This window comes from Salvelinus fontinalis, chromosome 27 (genome assembly GCF_029448725.1).
Source record: "Salvelinus fontinalis isolate EN_2023a chromosome 27, ASM2944872v1, whole genome shotgun sequence".
NCBI classification, from domain to species: Eukaryota; Metazoa; Chordata; class Actinopteri; order Salmoniformes; family Salmonidae; genus Salvelinus; species Salvelinus fontinalis.
Window position 1 is genome coordinate 35307991 of NC_074691.1, and position 17849 is coordinate 35325839.

Genomic DNA, 17849 nt, shown 5'->3' on the forward strand with positions numbered 1-17849 from the left:
AAATCTGTCAATGAGCCCTTGAGCAAGGCACTTAACCCTAATTGCTCCTGTAAGTCTCTGGATAAGAGCTTCTGCTAAATGACAAAATTCATTCAGAACTTGAGCAAATCTGCCCTCTGCTGGTAAAGTTATTGAATGTACTGTATTTGGCTGAGAAAACGGAATAACATTTCAAAGTGGATTAACGGTATTGGGGAAAACAAAGTTAACACAGATACAGTTTAAGCCTCTGGTCAGTAAATGTGTGGTTGTGGTGAGGGGTGTCTGTAGACAAAACAGTTAAACTGATTGTTAGTAAGGTCATGACCTGTAAATCAGACAATTTGAACCTGACTTTAATACTGTCAAGAACACAACACAACAAAGTTGTGAACAAACACACACCACCAGCCTCAAACCCCAGGATTCTGCACACGATGAACCAGTCTAGGCAGTATGGTAACACATACTAGACTACTTCAACACAGACTAAATAAAGACAACACTAGTTTAGACTTTTTATTTTATTATCCCGAGTGCCTGTGAGACACAAAATCAAGTGTGGGTGTGTAGGGAGGGAGAACGCAATTGTCTTAAAGTAAAGCCTGATTAACTAAGGATATGAGCTGTCTAGAAAGACCTAGTAACTTTATCATGTACAAATACACTCCTGCCTGTCCAGGGTCCTATCCACCGGCTGTTCAGAACCAGATATGGGTTGCCGATGTCTTTCAGCTCATGACTAACAGTGGAAGAGCTATTCCTGATATTATATATGTTACATCCAGTCCAATACGACTTACAGACGAATCAATATTCACACAGCTAAATAAAAAGACAAATGTGTTTGGTATTTTCTGCGATAACCCAACTTGTTCTCCACATACACACAGGGTAAAGTTATCACAGTACTGAAAATATATCCTTTTTCGATGCAGACTAAAAACTAAAGCAAAAACAAGCAGGTTTTATAGCATCATTCGAACCTTCAGTCTAAATATAAATTGTATTTCCTTTCAGTACGTCTCAAAATATGTTCAACCATGTCAAGACTTCAATATGATCTGCCTCGTCTTTCTCAAAAGGAACCACTTGGAATGTGGTACTGATAGAATCTCTACAGAATGGCAGGACAGATTCCAGAGGTCGTAACCTTTACATGCCTGGGATTCCACAAGCAGCCAAGAGAGTGTAGAACAGACATGGCTCTCTGAGGTAAAAATCTTTTGTTTGTTAACATCTCCAGTGGACTCCAGGCTTGTATTCATTAGGACACAGTGTACCAAACAGTTTTGCAACAGAAACAAAAATGAGCATTTCCTATTGGACAAGTGCAGGTAGCCCCTCAGTAGTCAGTTTCTTCCGTTTGGTGACTAATGAACACGACCCAGCTAAAGTTCTGCACAACAGGAAGTGTACTGTTAGCTTCAGACATTCCTCCACTCTTTCATCCTTCTCTCTCTTTCCCTCTCTCCTCCACCACTCCTCCTTTCATCTCATCCATCCCCCACGGTTCATTGGCATGCCAGGGGGTTGCAGGGGCACCTGGGGCTGGCCTGGCGGTGGAGGGTACCCCCCAGGAGGCATGCCCATCCCCGGAGGTGGCACCCCGTGCCCTGGGGGCATGCGTGGCGGGGGGTACTCAGGGTAGTTGTAGCCTGGTGGAGGGTAGGCCGGAGAGGGAGGGGGCAGGTTGTGGGGTGGGTAAGTGCTGGGTGGGGGTCCTGGGGGTGGAGCGTTGGGGTAGCCATGAGGATGATAGGGCATGGGGGGACCGTAGTTGGGGGGCATGGGGGCATAGGACGGTTCTCCTGTCTTCATTATAGACTGAAGGCTCTGGAAGCCTTCCCCTGACATGTAGGAGCTAGAGGTGGACATTCCCATGATGTAACTAGAGGGAGGAGGAGGAGGGGGGCGGTGGGGCAGGGGAGGGGGCTGGTGGGGGGGTGGCGCGTGAGAGGGGGGAGGGGGAACGGGCTCGCTACCCGTGGCTGGCTCAGCTTCAGGAGGCACTGGGGGAGCCTTACGATCTGAGAGGAGAGAGAAAAGGGGAAAGAGAGAGAGAGAGAGAAGAGAGAGCGAGAAAAGGGGAGAGAGAAGAGGGGAGAGAGAGAGAGAAGGGGAGAGAAGCGAGAGAAGAGGGGAGAGAGAGAGAGAGAGAAGAGGTGAGAGAGAAGCGAGAGAGAGAGGATGAGTGAGAGAGAGAGGATGAGAGAGAGAGAAGATGAGAGAGGATGAGAGAGAGGATGAGAGAGAGAGAGAGAGAGAGGATGAGAGAGAGAGAGAGAGAGGATGAGTGAGAGAGAGGATGAGAGAGAGAGAAGATGAGAGAGAGAGAAGATGAGAGAGGATGAGAGAGAGGATGAGAGAGAGAGAGGATGAGAGAGAGAGAAAGGATGAGAGAGAGAGAGAGAGGATGAGAGAGAGAGAGAGGATGAGAGAGAGAGATGAAAGAGAAAGAGAGAGGGGGGAGAGAGAGACAGAGAAGTGAATTAAGGTCATTTCCACTAAACACAATCCTAATCATAGGGCTGAAAGCTTTGACATTCCTGTTCAACGAGACAGCCCTTTAAAACTGTAAATAATTCCTAGTAATCCCATAGCTAGACTACACACTTCCTGTGAAGTGCTCATTAACAACTTGAAGCAGTAATCAGATTGGTCAGAGGGCAGGCGGTAAGGAGGGGGTGGTCTGTTCGTTACATAACCAGGATTCTAAGGCCTGTTGTGTTCTAAGCAGCCTCTCACTAAAACCATGTCCATCATTAAACACTAAATAAAGATGTCACTTCATCATATGACAGCATGCCTCTCTCGGAGGGGAGACAGACGATCACTAGCTACTGCTGTTATGCATATAATAGGTAACCTACTAAGTAGTAAGACACTCACCAGGCAGCGGTTGAGAAGCGGGCAGGGGGGGCATAGGGCTCTCCAACCGTGGAATCTTAGAACCCACTTGTTCTGGAGGTTTGGGTTCCTCTTTTGGAGAGCTCTGACAAAACAGAAAGAAAATACTCTGCTGCTTCAAGCAGGCACACACGCTCCACGTTCAACAACCACTTGAGGAATGAAAACGACCAACTACACACAAGCTGTTATCGGGGGTTATCTGTTAGGGTTGGGGCAGTACCCACATTTTCACACCGCCTCTGTACCATTCCGGGGTGCATGGTATTACAGAATTACGCACACAGGGGGGCGCCATTACGCACAAAACTATTTAGGCAACAGGGATCTTGATCCAGGAGGGGGTTGAATGTCTCTGCTCTGACTAAGAAGCTTGATCTTAACATAGAGCCACTTAGCTAGCAGGTTCGCAAACCAGACGCATAGCTGGAGCACTGAGCTGGATATTTGACACATCTTAGATTTCTGATAGTTATAAATCATACTGTCAGTATTTCAGAAAATACTGTTTATACCAGGGTATCGTCTATTACCTATCGTGTTAGTCATGGATACTACTCAGACACATTAAAAAATTAAACATTAATGATCCACAGAAAATTAAATTGCATATTTCACCAGCTGACAAATACAAAGACACACTGATATCACTGACATGTGGGCGTTTTGGATGGCGTGGGGGGCTGCCTTGAGGGGAGATCCTCTTGGGTGGGGGGGGTAGTGGGACACCCCCTGGAGGCTGTGGGGGGGCTGGGACAGGGGGCTGGGGGGGTCCTCTCTGCTTGGTCTCCAGCTCCAGACCCGAGGGGATGGGGGTCTTCCCCTGGGAGTACAGGTCCAGGATCTGGTGACAGATGTCTAGGACGAAATGACAGAGGTTAGGTACGATGTACAGACTGGACAGAGGTTAGGTACGATGTGCAGACTGGACAGAGGTTAGGTACGATGTGCAGACTGGACAGAGGTTAGGTACGATGTGCAGATTGGACAGAGGTTAGGTACGATGTGCAGACTGGACAGAGGTTAGGTACGATGTGCAGATTGGACAGAGGTTAGGTACGATGTGCAGACTGGACAGAGGTTAGGTACGATGTACAGACTGGACAGAGGTTAGGTACGATGTACAGACTGGACAGAGGTTAGGTACGATGTACAGACTGGACAGAGGTTAGGTACGATGTACAGACTGGACAGAGGTTAGGTACGATGTACAGACTGGACAGAGGTTAGGTACGATGTGCAGACTGGACAGAGGTTAGGTACGATGTACAGACTGGACAGAGGTTAGGTACGATGTGCAGACTGGACAGAGGTTAGGTACGATGTGCAGACTGGACAGAGGTTAGGTACGATGTACAGACTGGACAGAGGTTAGGTACGATGTGCAGACTGGACAGAGGTTAGGTACGATGTGCAGACTGGACAGAGGTTAGGTACGATGTACAGACTGGACAGAGGTTAGGTACGATGTGCAGACTGGACAGAGGTTAGGTACGATGTACAGACTGGACAGAGGTTAGGTACGATGTACAGACTGGACAGAGGTTAGGTACGATGTACAGACTGGACAGAGGTTAGGTACGATGTACAGACTGGACAGAGGTTAGGTACGATGTACAGACTGGACAGAGGTTAGGTACGATGTACAGACTGGACAGAGGTTAGGTACGATGTACAGACTGGACAGAGGTTAGGTACGATGTACAGACTGGACAGAGGTTAGGTACGATGTGCAGACTGGACAGAGGTTAGGTACGATGTGCAGACTGGACAGAGGTTAGGTACGATGTGCAGACTGGACAGAGGTTAGGTACGATGTACAGACTGGACAGAGGTTAGGTACGATGTGCAGACTGGACAGAGGTTAGGTACGATGTGCAGACTGGACAGAGGTTAGGTACGATGTACAGATTGGACAGAGGTACAGTTCTTGTCATTTCTCCTAGATGCTGATTAGCGTTAAGGGATGAATAGGACTCAATAGGAGGAGGAACATGAGCAGAACTTGTAACCATTACACCATAAGTATATAAGTAGGGAGAAAGTGACTAGGCAACCTGATAAACAGTAGCAGCAGTGTATGTGATGATTAACAGTAGCAGCAGTGTATGTGATGATAAACAGTAGCAGCAGTGTATGTGATGATTAACAGTAGCAGCAGTGTATGTGATGATAAACAGTAGCAGCAGTGTATGTGATGATTAACAGTAGCAGCAGTGTATGTGATGATTAACAGTAGCAGCAGTGTATGTGATGATTAACAGTAGCAGCAGTGTATGTGATGATAAACAGTAGCAGCAGTGTATGTGATGATAAACAGTAGCAGCAGTGTATGTGATGATAAACAGTAGCAGCAGTGTATGTGATGATAAACAGTAGCAGCAGTGTATGTGATGATTAACAGTAGCAGCAGTGTATGTGATGATTAACAGTAGCAGCAGTGTATGTGATGATTAACAGTAGCAGCAGTGTATGTGATGATAAACAGTAGCAGCAGTGTATGTGATGATAAACAGTAGCAGCAGTGTATGTGATGATAAACAGTAGCAGCAGTGTATGTGATGATAAACAGTAGCAGCAGTGTATGTGATGGTAAACAGTAGCAGCAGTGTATGTGATGGTAAACAGTAGCAGCAGTGTATGTGATGATTAACAGTAGCAGCAGTGTATGTGATGATTAACAGTAGCAGCAGTGTATGTGATGATTAACAGTAGCAGCAGTGTATGTGATGATAAACAGTAGCAGCAGTGTATGTGATGGTAAACAGTAGCAGCAGTGTATGTGATGATTAACAGTAGCAGCAGTGTATGTGATGATTAACAGTAGCAGCAGTGTATGTGATGGTAAACAGTAGCAGCAGTGTATGTGATGGTAAACAGTAGCAGCAGTGTATGTGATGATTAACAGTAGCAGCAGTGTATGTGATGATAAACAGTAGCAGCAGTGTATGTGATGATTAACAGTAGCAGCAGTGTATGTGATGATAAACAGTAGCAGCAGTGTATGTGATGTGAAACAGTAGCAGCAGTGTATGTGATGGTAAACAGTAGCAGCAGTGTATGTGATGATAAACAGTAGCAGCAGTGTATGTGATGATTAACAGTAGCAGCAGTGTATGTGATGATTAACAGTAGCAGCAGTGTATGTGATGATTAACAGTAGCAGCAGTGTATGTGATGATTAACAGTAGCAGCAGTGTATGTGATGATTAACAGTAGCAGCAGTGTATGTGATGGTAAACAGTAGCAGCAGTGTATGTGATGATTAACAGTAGCAGCAGTGTATGTGATGATTAACAGTAGCAGCAGTGTATGTGATGGTAAACAGTAGCAGCAGTGTATGTGATGATTAACAGTAGCAGCAGTGTATGTGATGGTAAACAGTAGCAGCAGTGTATGTGATGATAAACAGTAGCAGCAGTGTATGTGATGTGAAACAGTAGCAGCAGTGTATGTGATGATTAACAGTAGCAGCAGTGTATGTGATGATTAACAGTAGCAGCAGTGTATGTGATGTGAAACAGTAGCAGCAGTGTATGTGATGAGTCAGAGTTAGTGCAAAAAGGGTCAAAGCAGATAGTTTGGGGAACTATTTATGGCAGGCTCATGGCTTGGTGGTACACGCTGTTCAGGGTCCTGTTCGTTCCAAATGTGGTACATCGGTACCGCTTGCCATGCGGTAGTAGAGAGAACAGTCTATGGCTGGGGTGGCTGGGGTCTGACAGTTATTAGAGCCTTCCTCTGACAGCACCTGGTATAGAGGTCCTGGATGGCAGGGAGCTCGGCCCCAGTGATGTACTGGGCTGTCCCCACCACCTGGTACAGAGGTCCTGGATGGCAGGGAGCTCGGCCCCAGTGATGTACTGGGCTGTCCCCACCACCTGGTACAGAGGTCCTGGATGGCAGGGAGCTCGGCCCCAGTGATGTACTGGGCTGTCCCCACCACCTGGTATAGAGGTCCTGGATAGCAGGGAGCTCGGCCCCAGTGATGTACTGGGCTGTCCCCACCACCTGGTATAGAGGTCCTGGATGGCAGGGAGCTCGGCCCCAGTGATGTACTGGGCTGTCCCCACCACCTGGTATAGAGGTCCTGGATGGCAGGGAGCTCGGCCCCAGTTATGTACAGATCATATATATTTTTATTTTATTGGACCTTTTTAACTAGGCAAGTCAGTTTAAGAACAAATTCTTATTCACAATGGACGGCCTACCGGAGGAACAGTGGGCTAACTGCATTGTTCAAATCAAATTGTATTGCTCACATACACATGGTTAGCAGATGTTAATGCGAGTGTAGCGAAATGCTTGTGCTTCTAGTTCCGGCCATGCAGTAAGATCTAACGAGTAATATAACCTAACAATTTCACAACAACTACCTTGTACACACAAGTGTAAAGGAATGAATAAGAATATGTACGTAAAAATATATGGATGAGCGATGGCCGTGCGGCATAGGCAAGATGTAGTAGATGGTATAGAGTACAGTATATACATATGAGATGAGTAATGTAGGGTATGTAAACATTATATAAAGTAGCATTGTTTAAAGTGGCTAGTGATACATTTATTACATCAATTTTTCCATTATTAAAGTGGCTAGAGTTGAGTCAGTATGTTGGCAGCAGCCACTCAATGTTAGTGGCTGTTTAACAGTCTGATGGCCTTGAGATAGAAGCTGTTTTTCAGTCTCTCGGTCCCAGCTTTGATGCACCTGTACTGACCTCGCCGTCTGGATGATAGCGGGGTGAACAGGCAGTGGCTCGAGTGGTTGTTGTCCTTGATGATCTTTTTGACCTTCCTGTGACATTGGGTGATGTAGGTGTCCTGGAGGGCTAGTAGTTTGCCCCCGGTGATGTGTTGTGCAGACCTCACTACCCTCTGGAGAGGCTTACGGTTGTGGGCGGAGCAGTTGCCGTACCAGGCCGTGATACAGCCCGACAGGATGCTCTCGATTGTGCATCTGTAAAAGTTTGTGAGTGTTTTTGGTGATAAGCCAAATTTCTTCAGCCTCCTGAGGTTGAAGAGGCGCTGCTGCGCCTTCTTCACCACGCTGTCTGTGTGGGTGGACTAATTCAGTTTGTCCTTGATGTGTACGCCGAGGAACTTGGGGGTGCTCCCTCTGCTGTTTCCTGAAGTCCACGATCATCTCCTTTGTTTTGTTGACGTTAAGTGTGAGGTTATTTTCCTGACACCACACTCCGAGGGCCCTCACCTCCTCCCTGTAGGCCGTCTCGTCGTTGTTGGTAATCAAGCCTACCACTGTAGTGTCGTCCGCAAACTTGATGATTGAGTTGGAGGCGTGCATGGCCACGCAGTCATGGGTGAACAGGGAGTACAGGAGAGGGCTGAGAACACAACCTTGTGGAGCCCCAGGTGTTGAGGATCAGCGGGACGGAGATGTTACCTACCCTCATCACCTGGGGGCGGCCCGTCAGGAAGTCCAGGACCCAGTTGCACAGGGCGGGGTCGAGACCCAGGGTCTCGAGCTTGATGACGAGTTTGGAGGGTACTATGGTGTTAAATGCTGAGCTGTAGTCAATGAACAGCATTCTTACATAGGTATTCCTCTTGTCCAGATGGGTTAGGGCAGTGCGCAGTGTGATTGCGATTGCGTCGTCTGTGGACCTATTGGGGCGTTAAGCAAATTGGAGTGGGTCTAGGGTGTCAGGTAGGGTGGAGGTGATATGGTCCTTGACTAGACTCTCAAAGCACTTCATGAGACTAGTCAAGGACCATATCACCTCCACCCTACCTGACATCCTAGACCCACTCCAATTTGCTTACCGCCCCAATAGGTCCACAGACAATGCAATCGCAATCACACTTAGGGGCAGAACGACAGATTTTTACCTTGTCAGATCGGGAACTTGATCCTGCAACCTTTTGGTTACTGGCCCAACGCTCTAACCACTAGGCTACCTGCCGCCCCAGATGCCAAGCAGTTGCCATACCAAGCAGTGACGCAGCCAGTCAAGAAGCTTTAAAAATGGTGCAAGACTGGGCTTTTGGGAGTCACTGTCTTAAAATGTGTGTCAGGGAAGTGTAACAATGCAAAGAGACAAAGACGTCACCTTGACGTCATACCTTCTAGCAGCTCCACTGGGACGTCCTGGACAAACTGCTCCCACCATCTCCGTGAAGACTGCTTGGACGTCCACTCCTGGATGTCAAACTTACACAGCCGTCCAGCCAGGTACATGACTGCTACAGCTATGATCTCTGGTTCCCACTGCAGGGACAGCATGGTGCACAGACTGGAGAGAGAGGTAGGAACAGAGAGAACCGGTTAGATGTGGCACTAAATACAGTCCTACAATACTATTCAATGAATATTGTAAGATGAGAAGGTGACAGGAAACAGGAAATAAGGACTACTGTGTTATGTATGGCTCACCTGTCGTTGACGAAGGTCCAGGCCATCTGCACCAGTTTCTGAACTTTGGTTTTGTCACCTAGAAAAATAAAAAATAAACACAGTTTTTCCACAATTGCATAAGAGGGACACATCATTGCCTGGTGTGGCCAAGACAGGAGGTGGATGTTTTTAAGGTCAAAAAACATGAATCACTAGTGGTGTTTGGATAGGAGACAGCTTACAGGATACTAGTAACCACTTCAACATAAAGCCTTGGAGATGACCGTTGGAAATGAAGTCAAACTAAGATGGAAACACCACCTTTGAGCTGCTTGGCGTATCGCAGGAGGAACATGTAAGGGTGTTCCACTTGCAGGTCAAACTTGATCGTCTGTAGCAGGATCCTCTCTAGCACCATAACCTCTTCCTGTTGGTGGCGAAAATCCTACGATACATCCCAGGACCCAAACAAGAGCGTCAAGTAAGGAAACACACAAGGGCTTTTCACACTACTGTCAAACCAAGCTGTACTGAGCTGGCCTCGTTAAGCATTCAAACAGAATTGAGTGAACTGTGCTGAAAAGGACAATGTGAAAAGTAGAGCCTATTAAACAAAATTCTTGCCAACAATATAATGTTAGATAGAGATACAGTGGGGCAAAAAAGTATTTAGTCAGCCACCAATTGTGCAAGTTCTCCCAGTTAAAAAGATGAGAGAGGCCTGTAATTTTCATCATAGGTACACTTCAACTATGACAGATAAAATGAGAAGAAAAAAAAATCCAGAAAATCACATTGTAGGATTTTTTATGAATTTATTTGCAAATTATGGTGGAAAATAAGTATTTGGTCAATAACAAAAGTTTCTCAATACTTTGTTATATACCATTTGTTGGTAATGACAGAGGTCAAACGTTTTCTGTAAGTCTTCACAAGGTTTTCACACACTGTTGCTGGTATTTTGGCCCATTCCCCATGCAGATCTAGAGCAGTGATGTTTTGGGGCTGTAACCATCTACATTGTTTGTTTGTGTGATGCATTTCTGTGAATTACTTAGTTAGTAAATAAATTATTTTAAGACAATTGATGTATGGATGACTCATAGTCAAGACTGGGTTCGTGCAGATAACCAACAATGTACGACGTTTGGAATGAGACTGACGTGAGGTAAATAATAATTCATTAATTCGAAGACTAATTGGTCAGATATTAAAATTTCTGAAAGTTATATTAGGAAAATTATAACTTTGTAATCTGAATATTTTCCTTGGTGCCCCAACTTCCTAGTTAATTACAGTTACATGATTAATCAGTTTAAAATCGCATAATAATTACAGAGAATTTTTGATAAAGATTAATCTTCAGTTTAATGATGCCAAAGACACGACAGAGCTTTAGGGCAGGTAGGGTACAGGCCAGTGCTGATGGAGGACGATAGCACCCAGCAACAATCAACGAAGCGCTATTTGAAAGTTTAATGCTTAAAACCAGCAAATCAAATTGTTTGGGGAGAGACTTGGTGGAGACAACCAAGCCCTGAAGGTGATCCTTGGTAAAGATTGCCACTCCTCCACCTTTGGAAGGTCTGTCTTGCCGAAAAAGGTTGTAACCAGAAAAGTTAACACCAGTATTCAAAACACTCTTCCTTAACCACGTCTCAGTACTGACCAACACATCTGGATTGGAGCTGTGAACCCACACTTTCAATTGATCCCTTTTAAGTAATAAGCTTCTAGTGTTAACGTGCAGAAAACCCAGGCTTTTACGAGAGCAGAAATCAGTGAAGCAGATATCAGAGCACAAGTCAGAATTGGGGCTAGCAACAGTAGATGGGCCAGGGTGTACATGCACATTTCCAGATATCATCAGCAGTAATAGAGTCGAGGCACGGCAGAGGACAGGGAGAGCTCTATAGTGCTGATTTATGACATCTGAATGTGCATCAGCTGGCAAAAAGATCATATTGTACACCAATTTCAACAGGTAACATGAATACAAAGCTGGCGAGAGGTGGCTAGATTAGGATGGGAGGCCAAAAGTCTATGTAACCCGAGTGTGTCCCGAGTGTGGGAACAAACAGTCTGTCCCACGGTTGGGTAAAGAAAGTTCATAGTCAACAAAGCATGCAGGAGTCATGAGGCAAATAGCAAAATAAAAAAATAATGACTTGGGGCTAGCCATTTTAAGTTCAGAGTCACTCGCCCATCAGTGCGCGTGTGCTGGAGGCGAGGGGAGTAGGTGTCACACCCACTTGGGAGAAGCTTCATTTCTGGAGACAGATTTTGTAGAAAATACCAGTGGATGGTCTCTGAACAGCGGGAGAGGGCTTGTGAGACACCTGACATGTTGGGCTCAAAGGCTTCAACAACTCTCACTTCACACCTCAGTGCTAATTGCAGCTGTATCTGGTCTGTCTCAACTCCAGGTTGGATGGTGTCCTCAGGTCTCTGCTGTATGTTTGCCAGAGCATCCTCTGTATCGCTTAGAAAAAGGAATCCTTGGTAGTAGTAATCCTTCCAAGTCATTTTGTCCAGAATCAGGTTGTAGGTTTGGAGTTTTGAATCAGAGTGAAGGTAATGTTGTGGAGGGTAGTATCCTGTATATGTCCTGGTGACATAGTGTTGTGGAGGGTAGTATCCTGTATTTGTCCTGGTGACATAGTGAAGGTAATGTTGTGGAGGGTAGCATCCTGTATATGTCCTGGTGACATAGTGAATGTAATGTTGTGGAGGGTAGTATCCTGTATATGTCCTGGTGACATAGTGAATATAATGTTGTGGAGGGTAGCATCCTGTATATGTCCTGGTGACATAGTGAATGTAATGTTGTGGAGGGTAGTATCCTGTATATGTCCTGGTGACATAGTGAAGGTTATGTTGTGGAGGGTAGCATCCTGTATATGTCCTGGTGACATAGTGAATGTAATGTTGTGGAGGGTAGTATCCTGTATATGTCCTGGTGACATAGTGAAGGTAATGTTGTGGAGGGTAGTATCCTGTATATGTCCTGGTGACATAGTGAAGGTAATGTTGTGGAGGGTAGCATCCTGTATATGTCCTGGTGACATAGTGAAGGTAATGTTGTGGAGGGTAGCATCCTGTATATGTCCTGGTGACATAGTGAAGGTAATGTTGTGGAGGGTAGTATCCTGTATATGTCCTGGTGACATAGTGAAGGTAATGTTGTGGAGGGTAGTATCCTGTATATGTCCTGGTGACATAGTGAAGGTAATGTTGTGGAGGGTAGTATCCTGTATATGTCCTGGTGACATAGTGAAGGTAATGTTGTGGAGGGTAGTATCCTGTATATGTCCTGGTGACATAGTGAAGGTAATGTTGTGGAGGGTAGTATCCTGTATATGTCCTGGTGACATAGTGAAGGTAATGTTGTGGAGGGTAGCATCCTGTATATGTCCTGGTGACATAGTGAAGGTAATGTTGTGGAGGGTAGTATCCTGTATATGTCCTGGTGACATAGTGAAGGTTATGTTGTGGAGGGTAGCATCCTGTATATGTCCTGGTGACATAGTGAAGGTAATGTTGTGGAGGGTAGTATCCTGTATATGTCCTGGTGACATAGTGAAGGTAATGTTGTGGAGGGTAGTATCCTGTATATGTCCTGGTGACATAGTGAAGGTAATGTTGTGGAGGGTAGTATCCTGTATATGTCCTGGTGACATAGTGAAGGTAATGTTGTGGAGGGTAGTATCCTGTATATGTCCTGGTGACATAGTGAAGGTAATGTTGTGGAGGGTAGTATCCTGTATATGTCCTGGTGACATAGTGAAGGTAATGTTGTGGAGGGTAGTATCCTGTATATGTCCTGGTGACATAGTGAAGGTAATGTTGTGGAGGGTAGCATCCTGTATATGTCCTGGTGACATAGTGAAGGTAATGTTGTGGAGGGTAGTATCCTGTATATGTCCTGGTGACATAGTGAAGGTAATGTTGTGGAGGGTAGTATCCTGTATATGTCCTGGTGACATAGTGAAATGAATTTTGAAATGTTACAGCCTTATTCTAACATTGGTCAAATAAAATATTCTCATCAATCTACACAAAATACCCCATAACGACAAAAAACGGAAATATCACATTTACATAAGTATTCAGACCCTTTACTCAGTACTTTGTTAAAGCACCTTTGGCAGTGATTACCGCATTGAGTCTTCTTGGGAATAAGGCTACAAGCTTGGCACACCTGTATTTGAGGAGCTTCACCCATTCTTCTCTGCAGATACTTTCAAGCACTGTCAGGTTGGATGGGGAGCATCGCTTCACAGCTATTTTCAGGTCTCTCCAGAGATGATTGATTGAGTTAAAGTCCGGGCTCTGGCTGGGCCACTCAAGGACATTCAGAAACTTGTCCCGAAGCCAGTCCTACGTTGTCTTGGCTGTGTCCTTAGGGTCGTTGTCCTGTTGGAAGGTGAACCTTCGCCCCAGTCTGAGGTCCTGAGGAGGTCATCAAGGATCTCTCTGTACTTTGCTCTGTTCATCTTTCCCTCGATCCTGACTAGTCTCCCAGTCCCTGCCGCTGAAAAACATCCCTACAGCATGATGCTGCCACCACCATGCTTCACCGTAGGGATGATTTTACTATTTTACTATTTTCTACAATGTAGAAAATAGTCAAAAAGTAAAGAAAAACCCTTGAATGAGTAGGTGTTATAAAACTTTTGACCGTTAGTGTATATATTTACCACCCAAAATATATGGGGGATTGGAAATGATACGGGCAATTAGATTGTAGCTTCCATCATTGTATCTGCAATATTAAAGCTGATTTACCCCGTAAAAAATAAAAAATATTAAATAAAAAAATAAAAAATAGCCTATTATCAAGCCAGCAGTTAGGTTCAGCACGTGAAGAAAGTGTACCAGTAAACATAGCAGGACTTCACTGTACCTACAAACAGAGAGGACAGTGGGAGAAGTGAACTAAGACACATCTCACCTTTGGGTCGTCTCCAAACTGGGCAAACTGTACATCGTTCAGTAAGCTGCGAGCCGTCTTGATGATGTCTTTACATTTCTTAGGAGTCTCCTCCACTTTCCCAGCCAAGAAGAGACAACACGCACCGGTCACCTGTAGATACACAAGTCTCACATGATTTAAAACCAAGACATTAAGCCGTACCACCTGTCACCTGTAGATTTTATTTTATTTTATTTATTTTACCGTTATTTTACCAGGTAAGTTGACTGAGAACACGTTCTCATTTGCAGCAACGACCTGGGGAGTAGTTACAGGGGAGAGGAGGGGGATGAATGAGCCAATTGTAAACTGGGGATTATTAGGTGACCATGATGGTTTGAGGGACAGATTGGGAATTTAGCCAGGACACCGGGGTTAACACCCCTACTCTTACGATAAGTGCCATGGGATCTTTAATGACCTCAGAGTCAGGACACCCGTTTAACGTCCCATCCGAAAGACGGCACCCTACACAGGGCAGTGTCCCCAATCACTGCCCTGGGGCATTGGGATATTTTTTAGACCAGAGGAAAGAGTGCCTCCTACTGGCCCTCCAACACCACTTCCAGCAGCATCTGGTCTCCCATCCAGGGACCGACCAGGACCAACCCTGCTTAGCTTCAGAAGCAAGCCAGCAGTGGTATGCAGGGTGGTATGCTGCTGGCAATATACACAATACACAGGTCTCACACTATTTAATACCAAGACATTAGGCAGTACCACCTGTCATCTGTAGATACACAATGCACACGTCTCACACTATTTAATACCAAGACATTAGGCAGTACCACCTGTCATCTGTAGATACACAATACACACGTCTCACACTATTTAATACCAAGACATTAGACAGGACCTCCAAGATTCACCACTGAGATTGAAGTTGACAACATGACTGTGTACAATTATTTTGATTTTTGAAGGCAAATTATTGTTCAAGTGTAGCATTGTAAGTCATTTTGGATAAGAGTTTCTGCTAAATGTCAAATGTGACAGGTTCAGTACACAACAGGGAATTCTTTACCAAAATACTCACATATCTGGGGAACTGTTTGAAAGAGTGAAACATGTAGAAACGGTGGAAGTAGATGATACCTGTTGCCAAGGTGTCATAATGTCTGATGACAGAGTTAAGGGTGAAACTCGACAAAGCCACATTACTTTAGGTGAAATAAAAAAATTCTCGCTAACTTTCTGACACACAGAAAATGATCAACCAGATGACGAGGCTATGACATGACTGTGTCAAATGTTGCGTGTAAAAGGATACAGTCCGAGTCTGGTCCCCACATCGAAGATGAACCGGGCCCCCTCCCTGCGGTATCGGGCCTCTGTGGCCAGGTCCAGGCCCTCAGACTGGGACGGGGTGTGGGCCAGGTCCTTCTTGTCCCAGTACCAGCATGGCTTGATATGGTCCAGGAAGGCCTGACCACTGGAGGGGTGGTTGTTTTCCTTCATCTGGTGAGAAGAGGATGATGGACCCGCTGAACTAGAAGACTGGCAAAGGAGGGGGGTGAAAACGGGATGATTCACAGCGAAGAAAGCATGAATTAATGGTGTAAAGTATTGTCATACATGATGAAGAAATCGGTGGCTAGTTAGCTTGCTAAAGTTGTCATCTATCTTATTTTACAGTAGCTAGAAACTGTTTGGGAAGTTAAACTAATAAATAAGTCGTGGTAGTAGCCATTGAATTCATAATATTAAATTAGGGTTTATATTACCTAACTATAGCTACAGAGCTAGGTAGCTAACAGGATGAGCGGCATGGATTACCTACATGGAAGAAATAACAGTTTTGACAATATCTATTTGATCTCTCTGAACACAGTTGAAAGCCTGTGCTAACGCGTTGTTGTAAGTTAACGTTACCTAACTAACTACCTTTCAGGCCGAAGTTGCAAGCTAGCTACTGTAGCTAACTAACTTGGTAAAACTAACTTTAGCTAATGTTAGCTAGCACTCCCTGACCGTTCAATCAATCCAAAACACACGCATGTCAAAACGTAGGTTGTCTAAAATGTGAAAAGAAGGACGCTTACCTTTATCATGTAGGCTTTATAATGAGTAACAATATCAACAATCGATTAAATAATCGTTTTATATTTAGACTGAATTAGTCACCGACAACAGTCTCCACTGTAACATGGGCGCCGCCATTTTTGTTATACGTCAGATGCCGGTGAGGGTTGTTATTATTATGAGCAATAGCACAAATTCTAAAACAGAAATATACAGATAAGAGTACATACACCAAACGTAGACAGGGGTATTTCATGTAAAACTACATTTTAAATTTGTCAAAAAGTTTTATGGTACAAACGGCATTTTTTGTTTTTTTACATTTACTGATCATTTCAAACTAATGTTTCAGTTCTATCTTAAACAATGTAAAGAGTGGTTTGTTCTCCGCCCACTTCATTTTATGGATTAAAAAAATCTTCCAAGAAAAATAATAAAATTATCAATGAAAATTAAATCAAGGTCCAGCCGGTGAGAGGGGTTGTGTGCGTGGAATAGGGTGTAATTGCAGACCGAAATCCGGGGCGTTTCTTGATGTGTTTGTGGTCAGTTTCCGTGGTCAGTTCCGGTGTTATGAGACGGTTGGTTTCCAGACACAGATGATTTGTTTACATAGCAGATTAGGATAACTAAGGAGGCAGGTTAGGATAATTAGCGTGGCAGGTTAGGTGAATTAGCGTGGTAGGTTAGGAGACTGTGGTCAATAGGTGTAACTTGATATCAAGAAACGCCTATATTAGAAAACGCCCCCAAATGCTGTCTGCAATTACACTGTTCTCTATGCACGCACGACACAATAGAGTGATAAATGTGGACAAAAATTTTCCACTAGAGGGCGAGAGAGAACTACTAATGGTGATGACCCTCTACTTCTCCACGTGGAGGAGCTCAATGGTCATTCAGAATTCATGAATGGATGGATGCATGAATGAATCTTGCATGAATAAATTCATTCATTAGGAAAATGGGTGAGTTTGTATAATTTCTTATAATTTTAGTGGGAAAAACAACAGTCAATCACATTGTAGAGATTTGGCTAATAGCCGTCCATATTGGACCATGTGTTTGTGCTCACAATTTCAGAGTTGACTCGAATGGTGAAACTCAAACTCTTTCCCCTCATTGAATTGCTTATAACTATGTCATTGCAATTCATGTGGAATTCATATGTTCAATGTGGGTTGTTATGTTCCTTTGCTGCAACACCAATTGCCCTCTGGGACAATAAACGTGAAACCTGAACGTGATTTCCCCATCACTCAAGTTTCAGTCCAAAAATATCATCAGATTTAATTTTCTCCTGAAATCTGTATTTGGTTGAAGGAAGGAGATACATTTCCCCTGTCACAACTAATGTGTATAGTTTTGTGTGCAAGAACATGAGGCAATAGGCTCTCTACCACCACAAGGCTCTCTACCACCAATATGCTCTCTACCACCAATAGGCTCTCCACCACCAATATGCTCTCTACCACCAATAGGCTCTCCACCACCAATATGCTCTCTACCACCAATAGGCTCTCCACCACCAATATGCTCTCTACCACCAATAGGCTCTCCACCACCAATATGCTCTCTACCACCAATAGGCTCTCCACCACCAATATG

The 17849-nt window shown here is 44.7% G+C and overlaps 1 protein-coding gene across 1 annotated transcript; it reads right to left on the reverse strand.

Annotated features, from left to right (window-relative positions):
• Window positions 1–319: 319 nt before the first annotated feature.
• Window positions 320–16451, reverse strand: LOC129825498 (cyclin-K-like). Its single transcript, XM_055885650.1, has 10 exons — window positions 16262–16451; window positions 15490–15716; window positions 15256–15337; window positions 14199–14330; window positions 9566–9689; window positions 9284–9341; window positions 8974–9143; window positions 3545–3747; window positions 2872–2974; window positions 320–2009 (listed from the first exon to the last, which is right to left on the reverse strand). The coding sequence occupies exons 1-10, from the start codon at window positions 16268–16270 to the stop codon at window positions 1471–1473; spliced, it is 1647 nt and encodes a 548-aa protein (XP_055741625.1). The 5' UTR covers window positions 16271–16451; the 3' UTR covers window positions 320–1470.
• Between the last annotated feature and the right edge of the window lie 1398 nt (window positions 16452–17849).